This window comes from Mobula hypostoma, chromosome 4, assembly GCF_963921235.1.
Source record: "Mobula hypostoma chromosome 4, sMobHyp1.1, whole genome shotgun sequence".
Classification (NCBI taxonomy): domain Eukaryota; kingdom Metazoa; phylum Chordata; class Chondrichthyes; order Myliobatiformes; family Myliobatidae; genus Mobula; species Mobula hypostoma.
The window spans coordinates 75510992-75532572 of NC_086100.1; the positions used below are offsets into that span (position 1 = coordinate 75510992).

The 21581-nt window shown below is 37.9% G+C and overlaps 1 protein-coding gene across 5 annotated transcripts in view; it reads right to left on the reverse strand.

Annotated features, from left to right (window-relative positions):
* ppp2r3a (protein phosphatase 2, regulatory subunit B'', alpha) overlaps window positions 1-21581 on the reverse strand; it is a 356154-nt gene that overhangs the window by 32561 nt on the left and 302012 nt on the right. For all 5 annotated transcript variants that reach the window (XM_063046036.1, XM_063046037.1, XM_063046038.1 and 2 more), the window contains 4 exons: window positions 12241-12315; window positions 7499-7585; window positions 3036-3192; window positions 328-376 (listed from right to left, as the gene is read on the reverse strand). In XM_063046036.1, coding sequence (XP_062902106.1) covers window positions 328-376; window positions 3036-3192; window positions 7499-7585; window positions 12241-12315 — 368 coding nt within the window. The remainder of the gene's footprint in view (window positions 1-327; window positions 377-3035; window positions 3193-7498; window positions 7586-12240; window positions 12316-21581) is intronic.

Consider the following 21581-nt stretch of genomic DNA (forward strand, 5'->3'; position numbering starts at 1 on the left):
CTGTTTTCCCCATAATGCAACCAATTCTAGGCAAAATAATTCTTCTTCAGAGGTCCTATAAAATTATTTTGCCTCATCTTCAGCCTATGCCCCAAAGTCTTTAACACCACTGAATGGAGACAAACTGCGTACGATCTATCTTATCAATGCCGGTCAAAATTTTGCATTCCTCTATCAGGGCTTCTCTCATCCTCCTGTTTCATTCATGTGTATGCATCAACTACCTTCTCAAATAACACAATGCCGCTCCATCACAGTAACACCCTCCATTTTGAACTTATTCAATGAAAAACCTTAATTATATAAAAAATGAAGATGTTATACTACCTTGTGACTGCTCCAGAGAATATCCTTTCAATAATTCTATTAGAGATGGCTGTGGAGAAATAAATAGAAAGCCAACAGTTCATATTTTGGACACCATGGAAATTAAATATTTAAGCCTTCAATAAGGGGTGAAGAGCTCAAAAAGCATCTCATCATCATTCAAGATTTAAGATTCTTTAATGTCATTTCCAGTACACAAGTATAAAGGAGAATAAAGTAATTGTTATTCCAGATCTGATGCAGCACAAAAAACAGAGCAAGTTTAAAAAACAACACAATAATAAAAGTAAACACAGAAAATATAAATACACAAGATAATTTCTATAAATGGAGTGACTGTATGTCCATAAAGAGACGCCAGTCTGGACTTAAAGTGACTGACAGGAAATGCTGAAGAAATGGTAGTTGGGAGTGTGGGTTAGTGGGTGGAGGTGTTGATCAGCTTTTGCTTGGGGCAAGTAACTGTTTTTGAGTCTGCTGGTCCTGGCTGGGATGCTATGTAACCTCCTCCCTGACAGGATTGGGCCTTGGCTAAGGCAGGAAGCCCAGTGGGCTGGCCTGTATGGGAACACAAAGAGAAGGCAGCTTCAACTCACATCTGTAATGGACCTATCTGTATGCAAACAAAAAAGGACAATGGTGACTTTGTCCCTTCATAGTTTTAATGTATTTATAGTTTATTAAGTAGCATTTAATCAAAAATCAGTGGTAATAGTTCTGGCTCTAATTAATTTTGACAGCATGGCCTGTCTCACATAAATCTTATAATTAATCTTCACAGCACAACATTAAGGCTGACATTTTGAACTCACTTTGACTTTCATCAAAGCTCTCAACTAAGCCTTTCAGCAAACATTTTAAGCATTGATATTGGGTTAATATTTTTAACCAACAGGTCCATGATGCATGGTGCTGATTGTGGGTAAGATGCTATACTATTTACAAAAGGTTTTCTTTATTCAGTTAATCACTGAGAGTAAAATAATGGCTGAAACAATTATGCTGGTACTCCATAGGCAGATGTTCTGGAGTAAAAAAGAGAAATTCACTGTTTCATCTGTCAGATGTCATTGGGTTTACCTGATACTATAGTAGATGGAAAAAAAGGAAGGAAATTAAAGCTAAAACTTGCAATACTTCCTCAGAGATTTAGCAGAGAGTTTCGATGAGAGCTAAAATGAAGTGACTTCAAAATGTCAACAATGAAGCTGCATCGTAAAGATTAAACTTGAGGATTTATGTCAGGTATCCTGTGCAGTCAAAATCAATTTGAGTCAGAGCCATTATCACTGATTTCTTGATGAACTACTACTTGTTAAAATTAAAATGCATTAAAACAGGGAAAAAACAATAAATGAAAACCAATTATTTGTTTAAATTACTGTTAGGTATTTTCCAAAAGTGATTTTCTGCCTTTTATTTCTCTTGTGATTTTGTTAATATTAGATTCCATTATTAAAGAGTTTTATTTTTATTCCTATTTTAACTTCTTGGAAATGTTGCCGTGAATTCATGCCCAGTCTGTGGCACTAACTGGAACTTAAGAGGCAGAGCACAATATATAGCATCACTGACTGGGGATGAGTATTGACACAATTTTCCTTCTGAATGAGAATTCAATTAAAAGTGCAAGTTGAGGCAAAGTTGTTTTATTTGCTTAGCTCTTCTGTTTTACTTATTTAGGAATTCAGTATGCAAGACAAAGTTGCCACAAACTCTAGCCAAACCTTGAATGTGCCTATTCGCATTATATTACCCAAGACCTAACAAGTATGTCTGACAGAGAAAAGGCCATTTATCCCAATGAACCTATTTCATCCACAGCCCATTTTTATTAGCATAGCATGAATTATGGTGGAACTTCACCATGAACAGTTACATTGTGATTAAAAAAAACTAAAAATATTGATTAAAATCATCTTAATTCTGTTCCAACTGTGTCACAAGGTTGTTTTATTGATATGGAGCTTGCCAGGGAAGCTGTATGACAGGGGTCCAAGCCTTAAACATGTGTGAAGGCCAGTTAATTTTAATTCTTAATTTCTTTGAAAGCTGGAATTATCAGAAATGGACCTTCAATCACTCCCACAAAGAAAATATCAATCCTCTTTCTTTACCAGCACCCCCCACCCCCGCGTTCCCTCTTCCTGACCACGAGCCTGATGATTATTTATTCAAACCTCTTTGTTAATCTCATGGTACTGATACCAAGTTTTGTTAAGATCTGAAGACTGAACTATTTAAACAATCTACATTCAGTTAAACACTTCAGGCCTGTGTTTGAGTTTTAGAAGAAAATTTTTAGAAGAAGACCCTTCCGATCTCAAGCCTGCCAGCTTAAAATTGGAGTTACTATTTTGTTTTTGTTACTCAAGTTAAAAAAAAGCAAATCACCTTGAGTTACAACTAATAATCTATCATCTAAAAATCGTACTGAATCCGGAGGCAAAGATATTGTGATCTCAGGCAAGATTCTGATGAGCAGTTGCTGCATGTGTGACCATACTCAAACATTGCTCACTATTATCAAACCAAATAGAGCAAAAATGAGTTTCATGGTTGGAAATAAAATAGAAGATACAGCAAAACTGTAACAGCTAAAATTTGCTCAGTGAAATTTTAAAAGGTCTATGAATATATTTAACTATTACACAGAATAATAAATAACAATTAAGATAAATTGTTATGTCAGTTACAGAGTTGCTTACCATGGTCATTGTGTCTGGCCAAATCCTTTTGGTCAACAAAGAGGTCATGGTCAGTGTCTAGTTCCCAGAATTTACAGTAAATAACATAGAAATGCTCATAAGAGAAGTAGTCTGTAATTTGGTTTATGTCATCCTCTTCCTCTAGGAGGGCAAGAGTCTAAGGAAACCAAGTGACAAAAAGCAAATATTAGGAAATAACAGGAAAATCAATAGCAACAAATCAGTTCTTATCTATAATTACACTGATCCTGCATGGCTTGCAGACTTTTAGACAAAGGCCCAAACCTTCTACCAGTAGAGAATCACCAGTGAGAAGCTCTCTGTGGGGTAAGCCATCTCTGATATCCATACCTACATATTATGGTATGGAAGCCTGAGGTGAACTGGAGTTCAATGCAGAGATTCCTGTGTCAAAGCTGGACTCACCGAGAATCCTGGGGTGGAACACTAATGTTTCGTGAAGCCAGATACAATGCACGCGAATGAGTTTCCCACCTCATTTGAAAAAGTGTACTGGGAGACTTTCTTAGTTTAACCTAATGATTTATAAATAAGTTTATACCATATGAATGTGCTTTAGGTAAAATTATTATTTTAGTCTTTTCAACAATTTAAAAGTTCTTTATTGAAGTATTTTTGAACTATTTTCATGAATCTCCATTAGGAAAAGCCTAAGCTGTTGGAAGGCCCTCAGGACAATATAAGGAAGAGTCTCAGAATCAGTTCTGGTTCATGGGTCAGCTGTGACAGGAAGATTAAAACCCCACAGAAACACAAGGATGCATAAATAACTCTGGAAATAATGTATGTGGTGGTTCAGAGTAGTGGACAGGGCTGGAGGAAGCATCACCTTGTTTCAGCTAGATAACCTCTGCCATTCTAATGCAATTAAAGACAAATTTTCCAATCTCTTCCTCTGGGAACACACATAAAAATTGCTGGTGAACACAGCAGGCCAGGCAGCATCTCTAGGAAGAGGTACAGTCAACGTTTCGGGCCGAGACCCTTCGTCAGGACTAACTGAAAGAAGAGATAGTAAGAGATTTGAAAGTGGGAGGGGGAGGGGAAGATCCAAAATGATAGGAGAAGACCGGGGGAGGGGGGAGATGAAGCTAAGAGCTGGAAAGTTGATTGGCAAAAGGGATATGAAAGGATCATGGAATGGGAGGCCTAGGGAGTCAAAATGTGGTCGAAAAGTTGAAGGGCCGAAGAAATTATAGATGGGGAGCAGTGAGAGATGGTTTCACTAAACTCCAGTCGAAGAGCAGATTTAAACTTCTTCAGTGTAGGCATCACCAGAAGAGGCTTTGCTGTAGTGAATTTAAAAACGCGAACACAAGGAAATTTGCAGATCCTATTCTCCTACCATTTCGGATCTCCCCCTCCCTCTCCCACTTTCAAATCTCTTACTATCTCTTCTTTCAGTTAGTCCTGACGAAGGGTCTCGGCCTGAAATGTCCACTCTTCCTCTGGGATGTGGTTTTTAGAAGATAAACTATAGGATTCTAAACCAGCCACCACAGCTGATGGGGATGGAAAATTCCAAAACTGCTCAAATTAATACACCGGTCATACAAAGCAGATGTTGCTCCTATATACATTTCCCACATTGTCTTATGATGTAAGAGACAATTCCACTTATCAGAGCAATCACATTCCACTTTCCACATTGTCTTATGACATAGGGCAGGGGTCCCCAACCACCGGGCTGCAGAGCATGTGCTACCAGGCCGCGAGGAAATGATATGATTTGGCGATATGAGTCAGCTGCACCTTTCCTCATTCCCTGTCATGCACTGTTGAGCTTGAACGCACGCGAGGTCATTACCCGCGCATCATCCATGTCAGCGCGGGAAGGAGATCAACTCCTCGAGCTTGCAAATGACGGCAGGCTGAAAAGTATGTTTGACATAACATTTCTGACGGCATTCTGGATCAAAGTCAAGGCTAAATATCCTGAGATAGTCAGGAAAGCACTGAAAACGTTGCTTCCATTTCCAACATATCTCTGCAATGAATGCAACGAAAACTAAACTGTGGAATAGACTGGACATAAGGAACCCCCTTCAAGTATCGCTGTCTGCCATCACCCCCTCGATGGGACCATCTTGTTGCAGGAAAGCAAGCCCGAGGCTCCCACTGATTCAGCGATATTGGTGTGTTGCAATGATTTTATATGTTCATACGGGGAAAATACGTGCTGTGCGTTTAATATCCAAACATTACTTAAAATGTTATGATGCTATTGACTTGTATAACCATATCACCATATAACAATTACAGCACGGAAACAGGCAATCTCGCCCCTTCTAGTCCATGCCAAACGCTACTCTCACCTAATCCCACCAATCTGCACTCAGCCCATAACCCTCCATTCCTTTCCTGTCCATATACCTATCCAATTTTTCTTTAAGTGATAATATCGAACCTGCCTCTACCACTTCTACTGGAAGTTCTTTCAACACTTACTTCAAGCTCCCCTGTCCTCCCCTGATAATTGACTTATCACTATATTCATGTGAGGAAAATATGCGCTGTGTGTTTAATATTAAATTCGTTAGATAAACCCTTTTAGAAACGAAATTGAGTGTATTAGCCACTTATCACCTATATTCCGGTTGTGATTAACACCCCCCCCCCACCGAACAGAATCGGCAAAAGCAATTTATAGAAAAAAATCGGCACGTACACGCATGCGCACTGGTGCCCGCGCAAGGCTTCATGGTCATTGTACTCTTTCTCTGGGTAAACCCAACGTATTTGACTGCTACTCTTGTCCGTTGGCAACCCTACCCGCCCCCGGGTCGGCCGATCTGCAAGAATATTGTCAATATGAAACCGGTCTGCAGTGCAAAAAAGGTTGGGGACCCCTGGCATAGGGGACAATTCGGCCCATCAGAAAAGTCACATTCTACTACTTATTTGTTGGTAAGGTATTCACTCTCACACGCCTTGATTCTCCTATCACCCACCTGTACTTGGGGTAATTTATCCTAGCCAATTAACCGACCAACCAGCCTGTCTGAGGAATCTGGGAGGAAAATGGAGCACCCACGTGAAGTCTTTGCAGTAACAGAAAGAACATACAAATGCCACAGAGAACAGTAGAATTTAGGTCACTGAAGTGGCGATACAGCTGCACTACTTGCTGCAACACAATGCCATACTTTGCCATTTGCTGTATGATTTCAAAAACAGTCAGACAATCACAAAAAAAACGATCATTCTTGATTTTCTTTCTTGCTCCATTTTCTCTTCCTCAATCTACTCTTTGGCTGCCATGGTAACGTAGTGGTTAGCGTGACGCTACTATAGCTCAGGGTGTTCCAGAGATGGACTTCAATTCCGGTGCTGTTCTGCAAGGTGACATTTTACGCCCTCACGGTGGAATGTGTGGGTTTTCTCCGGGACCTCTGGTCTCCTCCCACAGTCCAGAGATGTATCGGGTAGGAAAACTGGTCATTGTAAATTGTTTTGCAATTAGGTGGGGGTTATATCGGGGTTGTCGGGGATTGCTGGGGCGGCTTGGCGCGAAGGTACAGAAGGGCCTACTCCACACTCTATCACTAAGTAAAATAAATTAATAAAATAATGTTACCACCCCAAGCCTCTCATTCTGCATTTGATCTGAAACTGAAGTCGTCCGCTGTAATTCTCCATCTTTCATGCTTAAAGCCACATTGGTTAAGTGTCTACACTGTTGGTTCTATTGCTTGCAAAGTGCTAGATATTCCTGTCTACCCCATCTGCCTGCCCTCCATCCTTCCCACCACCTCAGCCCAAACTTCGCTCTTGTTCTATGAGCAACAGGTTTTAACTGTGCACAGAGGCAAATCAAAAGGGAACTCTTCAAATTCTGGGCCAACATGCTTTCAAATAAAATTTGTGTTATTAGACAAGATCAAAATCTTCAAATGAGAATCCCTCGCAACATATGAGCATCAAAGATATTTGCTCATTGTTTATTTCTGCAGATTATACTTAAATAAACACAATACCAATATTTCTCACCGCACAAATGAAGAAAAATGGACCCTATTTATGAATAGGATCAAACACTGAAAGGGCAAGTTTAGACTCAGAAAATCAAAGACTATATGGAGCATAGCAGATTCTTATGCTGTAGGAGTCAATGCTACATGAATAAACTTAAATATATTGAATTCTGATTTTTCTTATTTTACCATTGGGATTTTGTAATCCTGAATACTTTTTAAAATCTATTTGTTGTCTAGTTCAACAAATGCGGAGGTGTCCAGGATTGGGCAGCTGAGTTAATAAAGTAACCTCTTTTTGTATAATGTAAAGTATTTGCTAAGGTCATCAGGGGTATCCAGTGGAAGAAACGCTGTGATGCTACACACACTTCTGCATTTTTAGTTTTTTAGGATTTTTTAGGTTCTCAACAGTGTTAACTCGCCAGTCAGCCTGACAAATTGTGAGAAATCTGGATCGTTACATACTTGTAGGAAGTTGCTCTTCCTTAGTTCTGTCAGAGTTATCTTGCCGGACCAGGATCTGTTGACTGTGTAGAATATTCTCTGTATCACCTATGGAAAAAAAATAAAGCACAAATAATCCTCTGTGTTGATTCCTAGGAGATAAGGGAAAGGGCAAACAGGCAGCAGTTCCACTTGGTAGTTTAGACAGCTATCCTTTAAAAATGACAGCGTAGTCTTGCCAATCTCAAATGCCACTCGATGTGCCTGATCTCCAAGGAGAAATTACCATTCTATTTTAAATCACCTCACAACGACTTGTTAACAAACTAGATGAACATTATTCATATACATCACAGAAACCAATGACAAACTATGTGCCTAATAAGGACAGTCATATGATAGAGGTTAGCTCTGAGCACTCTCACTCTTTCCATGACATGCTAATTTTGAAATCCCTAGCACTTACTCATGCATACACAAGTGGCTGCCCTTGTTAGCCCCTTGCTTTTTTGAGAGGTAGTCATACGAATCTGAATTTTTTTTCTAACACTAGGATCTCAAAATTCTTCCTTCCGCCAATCATTCTGGGTGAAGTGTTGTCACTGAAGGGAACTGCTTTTTTGGATGCTGGATAGCAGTAAGCATGCACAGCATTTGAAGGAAATGAGTAAGAGGAAGAAGCAGCAAGTTTAATTCCCTTGCAACAATGGAAACCAAGGGCAAAAGAGGAGAACTCAGATCATGGGATACTTGCAAGTAGTCTTTTCCCTAGTGGTAAACTCCTAATTGTCAATGACAAGAACTGGTGGGGTGAGAAACTATTTGTTTTCTTTACTTAGTATAAATATTGTTTAAACAAAAACACCTTGGTTGTAAGAAATTAATCCCAATTTAAACTATGGATGCTGTCAGGCAACAACAGACAATGGCTAATGGTTGTTGAGTTTGTCTTCTGTCCAATTCTATTCTGAACAACAAAAATCAAAAATGAAGCACATCAAACTACTGTTCTCTCAAATTGCCTATTGCCTTCGCTGAAAAAGTTACACAGCAATGGTACAATGTAGTGAACAAATCAGTGGAAAAAAGAAATATGTTGGCAAGTGCAACTCATAAGTAAATGTACTTTAATTTAAGACTACATAATACCACCAATATGACTTGCATTCATCTCCTGTAGCCATTTGGCTGAAAATTATAGACAATGACTACATGCAGAATGAGCTCACAGCTTAGCAAAGACATATATGTGTAAAAGCACAGCTTGGATGAACTTTAATTCCCAACCTTATTTTTTTCTGGAAGGGTATATCACTTAGGAACAATGTTGGTTGTAACTGGCTCTCAAGTGCACATGATAAATTTTAAACAACATAATTGCTCAGTTAGAGAGTCCTCCAAGAGGACTGTAACCTTGCTGTAGGGTTTAGCTGCTTGCGTGCCTCAATAATCTGGCTGGAGTCAGGGCTTAATGCTTTGGTTCTTGGTAGGGTCACCCATGCCAAACAGGTCAAAGGATAGAGGCCAGACTATGGTTCACTGGTCCTCCAGAATTGGGGGTTCAGCTCAGGCATACAACCCTTGACGAGTAAAACAGAACAGTTACGGAAATATCAACGAAGAATCCTTCTACATCTGAGTATGATGGTATTTCTGGAACTTGCATGACTGACAGTAGTGACAACTGAGCTACTGACACAACGAAAAAAGCCCTGACCACCACCAGAGATGGAGGACCTTTACTGCACTCCTGAACACAGATAGGTCAGTCAGACAATACTAAATACTTCTTCTAATAAGGAGTGTGCCAGAAAAAAGTCATGGAAAATAAGCATTACAATGGTAGTCCAATCACAAACACGAAAAAATCTGCAGATGCTGCAAATCTTGTCTCCCTTTCTCTTCACCATTTACACCTCGGACTTCAACTACTGCACAGAGTCTTGTCATCTTCAGAAGTTTTCTGATGACTCTGCCATAGTTGGATGCATCAGCAAGGGAGATGAGGCTGAGTACAGGGCTACTTGGTCACATGGTGTGAGCAGAATTATCTGCAGCTTAATGTGAAAAAGACTAAGGAGCTGGTGGTAGACCTGAGGAGAGCTAAGGTACCGGTGACCCCTGTTTCCATCCAGGGGGTCGGTGTGGACATGATGGAGGATTACAAATACCTGGGGATACGAATTGACAATAAACTGGACTGGTCAAAGAACACTGAGGCTGTCTGCAAGAAGGGTCAGAGCCATCTCTATTTCCTGAGGAGACTGAGGTCCTTTAACTCCTGCCGGACAATGCCGAGGATGTACTACGAGTCTGTGGTGGCCAGTGCTATCATGCTTGCTGTTGTGTGCTGGGGCAGCAGGCTGAGGGTAGCAGACACCAACAGCATCAATAAACTCATTCGTAAGGCCAGTGATGTTGTGGGGATGGAACTGGACTCTCTGACGGTGGTGTCTGAAAAGAGGATGTTGTCCAAGTTGCATGCCATCTTGGACAATGTCTCCCATCCACTATATAATGTACTGGTTGGGCACAGGAGTACATTCAGCCAGAGACTCATTCCACCGAGATGCAACACAGAGCGTCATAGGAAGTCATTCCTGCCCGTGGCCATCAAACTTTACAACTCCTCCCTTGGAGGGTCAGACACCTTGAGCCAATAGGCTGGTCCTGGACTTATTTCCTGGCATAATTTACATATTACTAATTATTTATGGTTTTATTACTATTTATTATTATGGTGCAACTGTAACAAAAACCAATTTCCCCGGGGATCAATAAAGTATGACTATGACTATGACTATGACTAAATCCAAGCAACACGCACAAAATGCTGGAAGAACTCAGCAAGCCAGACAGCATCTAGTCCTGCCAAGGGGTCTCGGCCGAAACGTCAACTGTACTTTTTTTCCGTAGATGCAGCTTGGCCTGCTGAGTTCTTCCAGCATTTTGTGTGTGTTATTACAATGGTAGATAAGGTTAATAAGTACTATCACTGAATATTACAATATATTGTGGCATCCTGAGCTTAATATAACAATAACCAATATTGTAGTTTGGATAACTTTCGTATTTATTTTTGACTAATTAGGAAACGCATTTTCCATTCCCTTCCCCTGACAGCACTCTTCCAGGCCACATACTACCAATGTTGGCAGCATGCACTGTTGATCAGCTATTGAGAGGAATTATTTAAGCACAGCCTGGTAAAGACTCCTTCACTATGGAGCACTAAATTCAATAGGGTGAAAGATTAAAGCTGTACCATCTGTATTTTTAATCCATAATGAAAGAGTGAACTTAAGATTCAGAATGGTGCAGTCTGCATGAACCAAAATAATGTTGAGTGAGTAGTTCAATTAAAATTAGGTAACATTTACAGAGCTGATATGCATATTGTAAGACTGGACATCAATGTAAATTACATTTCAGGGATGAAAGGGTTGACAATTCACTGTGCCGGCCTCGTTCTAGGGTTTGACTTTTCAGTACCATATTTGTTGCCCCTTGATCATGCACAACATTCTGCCTCAGAAGAAATGTTCTCAATTTTAGTTTCAAAAGGGATGGCATGATGATAATATTAATGTTAAGAGGTTTACAAACAAAAGTAACTTGCCCAACTGCTCCCCACTGAATTACTCTTATTCCCTTCTGAACATTGACGTGGAAAACTTTCCTTTTAATGTAAGGAACAGAGGTAATATTTTGAATTGGCAGCACAATGAAGAACATTCTCAATATATTCAGAATGCAGGAACTACCTCAGTGCTAATTGTTCAGGAAGTAGATTCTCTTTGCACAGAAAAAACCTTAGTAAATATTGCCATACTCTCTGGGAACAACGATGACTTCAGTGAGCGCGGGGGAAGGATAGCAAATTACACACTGAGGTTGAGAACTTTTAAGTTCCTAGCTGTAAACATCAACAACAATTTGTTCTGGTACAGCTGCCTATATGCTATGGCATAAAAAAGCACACCAGTGCCTCCATTTCCAGATGCACCACTGAAAGCATCCTATCTGTATACAAGACTGCTTGGTACAACAGCAATTCTACCTGGCAACTGCTTTGCTCAAGACCGCAAGGAATTGCAGAGAGTTATGAATACATCCTAATCCATCACAAAAACCATTCTCCCATTGACGGCCTCTACTTGGGACAGCAGCCAACATAAACGAGGAACCCTTCCACCCTGGTCATACTCTCTTCTCCCCTCTCAAGAAAGAAAAGCTTGAGAACATGTACACCAACCTCAAGGAAAACTTCTATCCTGCTGTGATAAGACTCTTAAATGGAACTTTATGCAATAAAAATGAACTCTTGATATCGCAGTCTACATAGTCATAGCCCTTGCACTTTATCTGTCTACCTACACTGCACTTTCTCAGTAACTGTAATACTGTATTCTGAAATCTGTTTTTCCTTTTGTACTAGGTCAATGTACTTGTACAATCTACCTGGGTGGCATACAAGCAAAAGCTTTTCACATCCTTTGGTTAATGTGACAATAATAATCCAGTTACCAGTAGCCAAATATAACTGTCATTGGAGAAAGTATTTTTTATTGATATATTGTAATTAACAATAGGGAAATCAGTAAAGAGTCATCAGAAAGAGATGTCCAATGATTTTGGAAACTCCAGATTTTCTTAGGGATTCCCTCAGAGACTTCAGAATGCCCTAGGGATTCCTTCAGGGAATAGGAAACCCACTGTAAAACCTATGATTTGGAAGTGCAGCATATCCAACTTGATATTACCGTGGTAATGTATCTTGAATGGAATTCAGGTGCATCCTTCAAAAACGTTAGTCCTGGATGCGTATCCACAATATCCTGAGAAAGACATTTAAAAAACATATAATTAACTGTTGCATTTGGATCATTCTACCTGGCAAAATTAACATTATTCATACATACATTATAGACCAAATAACACGATATCATTGTCTCTCCAGCATCCAGACATTAGATTAAATAATGGCTCATCTGCAATTCAAAAGCATTATAAAGTACATACATTCTTTTTTCTCCTCAATATAGTTCACCAATAAAATTCTTTCCATCACAATTTTAAAAGTTCTAAGCACATGGGGGTGAGGGAGATTGAAAATCTGGTTGACTGGTGTCATAACTATAACCTCTCACTCAAGACCAAGGAGATGACTTCTGACTTCAGGAGAAAGAAACTGGAGGTCCATGAGCCAATCCTCATCTGGGGATCAGAGGTGAAGAGGGTCAGCAAAATTCTTCAGTTTTATCACTTCAGAGGATCTGTCCTGGGTCCAGCACTTAAGTGACATTACAAAGAGAGCACTGCAGCACCTTAGAAGCTTTCTTAAATTACGTGCCAAATCTTAGCAAACTTCTAAAACTTTGACAAACTTCTGAAGATGTGTGGTGGAGAGTATATTGACTGGTTGCATCATGGCCCAGTATGGAAACAAAAATGCCCTTGTACAGAAAAGCATACGAACAGTAGTGGATACAGCCCCGTCCATCATTGGTAAAGCCCTCCCTTCCATAGAGCACACCTACACAGGGCACTGTCATAGGAAAGCAGCATCCATCATCAAGGACCCCAAGCACCCAGGCCATGCTCTCTTTTCGCTGCTGCCATCAGGAAGGTGGTACAGGAGCCTCAGGATTTACACCACCAGGTTCAGGAACAGTTATTACCCCTCAACGATTAGGCTCTTGAACCAGAGGGGATAACTTAACTCAACTTACTTGCCCCATCACAGAACTGTTACCACAACTTATGGACTCACTTTCAAGGACTATTCATCTTCAAGCTCTTGATATTTATTGTTTATTTATTATAATTATTTTTTTTCTTTCTTTTTGTATTCGCATAGTTTGTTTTTTTTTGCATGTTAGTGGTCATCCATTCTGTTGGGTATGGTCTTTCATTAATTCTTTCGTGCTTCTTCTATTTACCGTGATTGCCCCCAAGAAAATGAATCTTCAGGTTGCGTATGGTCACATATATGTATTTAGATGATAAATTCACTTTGAAATTTTGAACTAACTCAACATACCACAAATTTCTGCAAGAAACAAATTCTTTCTTTCTTTTTCAATCTTTTTATTAGTTTTATAATAATAAACATAGCATAGTATTGATACAAAGTTATTGGGAATACATTGTTGTAATCGACATAGTTAGATACAGATGAACAATATAAAACAAAAAAATCTTTAAAAAATCATGAAAAAGGAAAAATATAAAAATATAACCCCTCCCTAAAAAAACTAACCTAAACAGTGTTAATCAACTAAACTAAAAAAAAAAATGGGCTGTTATATAACATCATTAAAAAAAAGGGAACCATTAGCGTCGACGACTCCGTTCCTCTCAACAAGTATTACAAAGAAATGGAATAAGTTTGGAAAAGGTCAAAGAAACAAATTCCAGACCTAATTTTTTTCTGCAACAAATTTGCTATTTAATTTCTGTCCCAAATGACGTAGCTTTTCTCTGACCTATGGTTTTCTGAATTGCTCCAACCTGAAGATATCTTTAAGGGCATCTCAACAGTTCTTATCCTACATCAGATAAAAGATGAAGGTAAACTAGCCAAATATATCAAAGAGGGTATCAAAAGATTTTTTAGATGTATAAAGTGTAAAAGTACGGCGGGAATGTATATTGGTCTGCTCGGAAATTATGCTGGAGAGGTAGTAGTGGGGTACAAAGGCATGGTGGACAAACTTACTCAATACTTTATGTCAGTCTCCACTGTAGAAGACACTAGTAGCATAGTAGCATGCCAGAAATTCAAGAGCGTCAAGAGGCAAAAGTGAGTGTTGTTGCTGTTACTGAGGAGAAGGTGCTTGGGAAGCTGAAAGGTCTGAAGGTAGTAAGTCGCCTGAATCAGATAAAGTACACTCCAGGGTTCTGAAAGAGGTAGCTGAAGAGATTGAAGAGGCATTAGTAATAATCTTTCAAGAATCACTAGAGTCTAGGATTTTCTAGAGGATTGGAAAATAGCAAATGTCATTCCACTCTTTAAAAAGGAAGCGAGGCAAAAGAAAAGAAATTATAGGCCAGTCAGCCTGCGTTCAGTGGTTGGAAAGATGTTGGAATCCATTATTAAGGATGAGGTTTCAGGGTACTTGGAGGCATGTGGTAAGGTAGGCCAAAGCTACTATGGTTTCCCTAGGGGAACTCTTGATTAACAAATCCCTTGAAATTCCTTGAGGAAATAACAGGCTGGATAGACAAAGGAGAGTCAGTGGATGTTGTTTACTTGGATTTTCAGAAGGCCCTTGACAAGATGCTGCACATGAGGCTGCTTAATAAGATAAGAGCCCATGGTATTACAGAAAAGATACTAGCATGGATGGAAAATTGGCTGATTGGCAGGAGGCAAAAACCAGAATAAATGGGGCCTATTCTGGTTGGCTGCTGGAGTCAAGTGGCGCTGTGCAGGGGCTGGTATTAGGACTGCTTCTTTTCACATTATATGACAATAATTTAATGACAGAATTGATGGCTTTGTGGTCAAGTTTGCAGATGATACAAGGATAGGTCGAGGGGCAAATCATGTTGAGGGAGCAGGTAGTCTACAGAAGGACTTGGACAAAATGAAGGAATGGGCAAAGAAGTGGAAGATGGAATATTGTGTAGGGAAGTATATGGTCATGCACTTTGGAGGAAGGAATAAAGGTGTAGACTATTTTCTAAACGGGGAGAAAAATCAAAAATTGGAGGTACAAAGGGTCCTTGTGCAGGATTCCCTAAAGGTTAATGCAGGTTAAGTCATTAGTAAGGAAGGCAAATGCTATAGATTCCTCAGTTACTTTTATACAACAGGATATTATTTCTGATCCGAATGGTAGATTTTTATTGGTTAGTGGTTTACTATTTAATAAAAAAGTAGTTTTGGTTAATGTTTATGCTCCTAATATGGATTGTCCGGAATTTTATAAATCATTGTTCGATCAGTTTCCAAATTTGAACGAGTTTTCATTGATCTGGGGTGGAGATCTTAATACCTGTTTGTCTCCAGCTTTGGACCGTTCGGCTCCTTTACGGACTTTACCTAATAAATCTGCAAATCTGATTAATTTTTTCCTTTCTGATTCTGGGTCGACGGACATTTGGCGCTTTCTGCATCCTCAGGAAAAAGATTTTTCCTTCTTTTCACATGTTCATCATTCCTATTCAAGAATTGATTATTTTTTCATTGATTCTCGTCTTATTCCTTCAGTGATTAAATGTGATTATGATTCTATAACCATTTCGGATCATGCTCCACTTAAGCTTTCTATTAAAATTATGGCCAATATACCGAATAATAGACAATGGCGTTTTAATTCGCTGTTGCTTCAGGACTCGGACTTTGTTAATTTTATGAATGAACAGATTGAGCTTTTTTTTTACAATTAACCATACAGAAGATATTTCGGTTAACACTCTTTGGGACACTTTTAAAGCCTATATTCGGGGTCAGATTATTTCGTATTCTGTTGCTTTGAGGAAGAAACAGAAGCAGGAGGAGATGGTAATTGTGGACAAGATTAAAGAAATTGATAAGAAATATGTTATGGCTCCTTCTGAGGAGTTATATAAACAAAGAACTGAACTTCAAATGGAACACAGTTTACTACTCTCGTCCTCGATTGTAAACCAATTAAAGAAAACAAGAAGTGACTTTTATGTTCACAGTGACAAAATTGGCAAGCTGCTGGCTAATCAATTGAAATCTAATTATGTTAAATCTCAAATCAATCAGATTTATAACCAAAATGATCGATTGATACTGGATCATGTGGGGATTAACCAAACCTTTTGTGATTTTTATTCTTCTTTATATCAATCAGAGTCTCCTCGAGATTCTAAATATATGAATGATTTTTTAGATAAGTTAGACTTCCCTCAGATTTCACAGGATATGTCTTCCTTATTAGATACTTCCATTACAATGGATGAGATTAAGAATGTTATTTTTTCTATGAATCTGGGGAAAGCTCCTGGCCCTGATGGGTTTACCGTTGAATTTTATAAATGTTTTGCTTCTTTATTGATTCCTTGGCTCGGTAGGGTTTTTGAGGCTTCTTTGAAACTTGGTAAACTTCCTGAATCTTTTAATAGAGCATCAATTTCTCTAATACTAAAGAAGGATAAAGACCCTGCTCAATGTGCATCTTATAGACCAATATCTTTATTAAATGTTGATTCTAAAGTTTTCTCTAAGTTATTAGCAAATAGACTAGAAAAAGTACTTCCTTCTGTTATTTCGGAGGACCAAACGGGTTTTATTAAAGGTCGTTACTCTTTTTATAATATTCGTACATTGTTAAATATCGTTTATACTTCCTCACAAAATGTTCCTGAGTGTGTTATTTCTTTAGATGCCGAGAAAGCTTTTGATAGAGTAGAATGGCCTTATTTATTTAAGGTGCTTGAAATGTTTAATTTTAGCTTGAGATTTATATCCTGGATTAAACTGTTATATCACTCCCCTGTAGCCTCGGTTCGTACTAACTCTTTAAACTCACCTTTTTTTCCTCTCTTTCGTGGTACTCGACAAGGCTGTCCTCTTAGTCCCCTATTATTTGATATTGCATTAGAACCTCTTGCAATTGCTATTCGAGAATCTTCAAATATTACTGGGATAACTCGGGGATTAAAGTCCCATAAATTATCACTCTATGCTGATGATTTACTTTTATATATCTCTAATCCTGAGAGATCCATTCCTGCTGTTTTAGAGTTATTAGCACAATTTGGTCTTTTCTCAGGTTATAAATTAAATCTTAGTAAGAGTGAACTTTTTCCGATTAATAAACATCTTCCCCTATATTATAAATTTCCATTTAAATTGATTAATAATTACTTTTCATATCTTGGGATTAAAATTACTTGTAAATACAAAGATTTATTTAAGACTAACTTTTTACCATTAATAGACCATATTACTCAACTTTCATCTAAATGGTTTCCTTTATATTTAACTTTGATTGGTCGTATTAATGCGGTTAAGATGTTTTTTTTGCCAAAATTTTTATATGTGTTTCAGGCATTACCAATTTTCGTTCCAAAATCTTTTTTTGATAAAGTTGACTCTAAAATTTCTTCATTTATTTGGCAGAATAAGAATCCGAGACTGGGTAAAATACATTTACAGAAAGCTAAGAGAGATGGAGGTTTAGCATTACCTAACTTTAGATTCTATTATTGGGCTATTAATATTCGACATATGAAATTTTGGTTACTTGACCAGGACATACTATCTATTCCTAAATGGGTAGCATTGGAATTACAATCGGTTCAGGGTTATACACTTGGTTCTATTTTAGGCTCCTCTCTCCCTTTTGATTCGAAACGTCTTAAGCAGGTCTCTAACCCGATAGTTAAATATGCTTTGCGCATTTGGTTTCAATTCAGAAAATTTTTTGATCTTAATCAATTCGGGTTAGCGATTCCTATTTTAGGTAACATATTTTTTCCTCCCTCTTTTACGGATCGCGCTTTTCAAACTTGGAAGACTAAGGGTATTTTACGGTTTTTGGATTTATTTTTAGATGGTTCCCTTATGTCTTTTGAACAATTATCTAATAAATATAACTTATCAAGAATACATTTTTTTAGATATTTACAAGTTAGAAATTTCCTAAGTACTATACTTTCTTCCTTTCCAATGCTTCCTCCTACATATATTTTAGATTCGATAATTAACCTTAATCCATGTCAGAAAGGTGCATCGGCTATGATTTATAATATTATTATGAAACTTAGGAAAGCTCCATTTGATAAGATTAGGGTAGATTGGGAACAGGAATTGGGGCTTACCATTTCTGTGGATGATTGGGGGCAGATTTTACAATTAGTTAATACTTCCTCTATTTGTGCTAAACATTCCCTAATTCAATTTAAAGTGGTTCATAGAGCACATATGTCCAAAGATAAGTTAGCGCGTTTTTACTCACATATTAATCCTTTCTGTGATAGATGTTCGGGGCAGATAGCCTCTTTAACTCATATGTTTTGGTCTTGCCCTGCTTTGGAAACTTTTTGGAGAGATATTTTCAATATTATTTCTAAGGTATTAAATATAGATATCTCTCCTCACCCTATTACTGCTATCTTTGGACTACCTAAAATTTCTAGTAATCTTTCCCCTTCAGCCCGTAGAATGATTGCATTTCTTACTTTAATGGCGAAAAGATGTATTTTACAACATTGGAAAGAGCTTAATGCTCCAACTACCTTTTTTTGGTTTTCTCAGACGATTTTATGTTTGAATTTGGAGAAAATTAGAAGTAACCTTTATGATTCTTCATTTAAATTTGAACAGATTTGGGGACCTTTTATTCGATATTTTCATTTAATGTAATATTTACCCTTCTTGTTTTTTTTTCACTGTTTTTAATGGAGGTCGGGATTGAGGACGTGATTTTAAGTTTAACTCTGTTTGGTTTCAAGTTAGCCCATTGCTTTGCTTTGCTTTTAGTTAGCTGCATGGTGGGTTTTTTTTTTGGGGTTTTTTTTTCTTTTTCTTTCCATTGATATATATAAAATTTAGTATACTATTATGTTATCTTGGTTTCTTATGTTTAAATTACATTGTTTGTAGTAATTTCTTTTTGGTATTGATATCTTTTGGAATTTTATTATACTTTAACATTGTATTAATGTTTATATGGCTTTCCTTTTTTGTATACTTACTCAATAAAAAGATTTAAAAAGAAAGAAAAGAAAGAAAGGAAGGCAAATGCAATGTTTCCATTCATTTTGAATGGATTAGAATTTAAAAGTAAGGATGTGATGCTGAGGCTTTATAAGGCATTGGTCAGACCGTACTTGGGAGTACTGAGAGCAGTTTTCGGCCCTTATCCAAGTAAAGATGAGCTGACATTGGAGAGAGTCCAGAGGATGTTCACAAAAATGTTTCTGGAAATAAAAGGGTTAACATATGAGGAGTGTTTGATGGCCTGCACTCACTGGAGTTTAGAAGAATGAAGGGGGAATTTCTTCAGCCAGAGGGTGGTGAATCTGTAGAACTCAAAGCCATGGATGGATGTGGCCAAGTTATCGAGTACATTTAAAGCAGTGGTTGATAGGTTCTTGGTTTGTCAGGGTGTCAAGCGTTACAGGGAGAAGGCAGGAGAATGGGGCTGAGGGGGACAATAAATCAGCCATGACAGAATGGTGGTGACTTGATAGGCAGAGTGGCCTAATTCTGCTTCTACATTGTATAGACTTACAGTCACATTAAAGTGAGAGGAAAGACTGCTGTAAAAAAGGAAAGTACTTCTTTGTTGAGAAAGTGATATGGTTTCTTTATACCAAAGAAACGTGTGCATTTCACAGCAATAATACCAGTCATTTTGCAAAGCCTGAACAAAACAAATGGCTACATGTGCAAGAGGTAACAGGAGAATACTGAATGGCTCCTCATACTAAATCCTTGGTTAGATAAGATCACAGTTTATTTTCCTTTTCAGTTTTGTTTTCCAGCCTATTCCTAAATGCACAGATTTCTCAGTTTCTAAAAAATTAATATCTATCTTGAACCGCAATATATTCAGTGTCTGAGTTTCTTTAGCTCTCTGGCATAGTTTCAAACAATCACAACCTCTTGAATGACAGAATGTCATGACTTTAGGTTAAATATTGACCACTAGCCTGGGTCTACACCCCGCCCCCCCCCCCAAATTTAGAACTCCCCAGCTATGAGAAAGAATCTTATAGCATTCATACTTTCAAGTTGCTTCAGAATCTTATGGGCTACAGTGAGGTCTATCATTCTTCAGAACTCCCAAGAATGTTTTTTAAATCAATTAACAACCCTTTATCAGTCACAATATGTATTTTTAAAAACAGTTATTTAATTTTATTTATTGAGATACAACATGGATTAGTCCCTTTGAGCCACGCCACCCAACAACCCCATCTTAACCTTAGTCTAATTGTGGGACAAATTACAATGACCAATTAACCCAACAATCTTTGGACTGTGGGAGGAAACAGGAGCACCCGGAAAAACCCAAGTGGTAACGGGATGAGTGGAAAACTCCTTACAGACAATGGTGGGAATTGAACCTGAATCGCTGGTACTGTAAAATGTTGTGCCAACCATTATGTCATCTATATACTGAATGCTTTCTGAAAATTTAGATAACCTCCAACAACATTCTCCTTTATGTAGCATGTTAATCATGTTCATCAGTCTAAAGAGGATATAACCTCTCATACATAATGCAATGGTGACACTGCATAATCATAACAATAGTACTTCCATAATAATGAATACATCTTGACTGGACAGGGTTTACCATTTTGTCTCCACCTGCTCCTGAGAAGCAGTGCTACATTTTCAGCTTTTCAATCTGTTGAGACCTTCTAAAATTTATAAAATTCTGATCAAAGTTCAAACAATATATCCAATATCTCTGCAGCTACCTCTTAGAATCCTCAGATGTAGACCAGAGTATCTAGAGGATTTGTTGGCATTTAGTCTCATTGGTTTTTTGAATACTTTTAAAATATTTCCCGAAATTAGTTATTTTAACTTCCATTCTTTTGGCTCCCTTCCTTAATTGGAGCGTATTTGTATCATTTGTTGTCAAGAGATACACAAAATACATGTTGAGAAATTCAATTTTACACCTAAGTATTCAAGCATCCTACATTTAGTTATACATACAGCATTTTTACTTCATAAAAATACTCTTAAATTCCATGTTATTGAATCATCCCAACTTCCTTTAATACTCCTTTTGTATTTTCCAAATATCTAATTTCAAACTTCAGTCCCCTTGCAATCAAGTCGCTGCAAAAGCTACGAATTCAGACATTATCGACCTTATTACAAATGATTCTTGTAATGAGAAAGCAGTTTCAAGCTTGACCTTTTTGTATTTTCCCCTTTCTATTCTAAACTTTAAAGCTCCACCTGCCCCAACATAATTGGCTCATCAGTATCTGATGGACTGCACTAGTCTTTCCATTATTACACCCTTCATAACCTTCCCACTTTTTAATTTTAAAGGCCTAACCACAGCCTTATTTACTCAATCCATTCTATTTGAGTAAACCTCATACCTCATCTTTTTGCTGTAAAGGATGGTTAACCCAAATAAAAATGTTA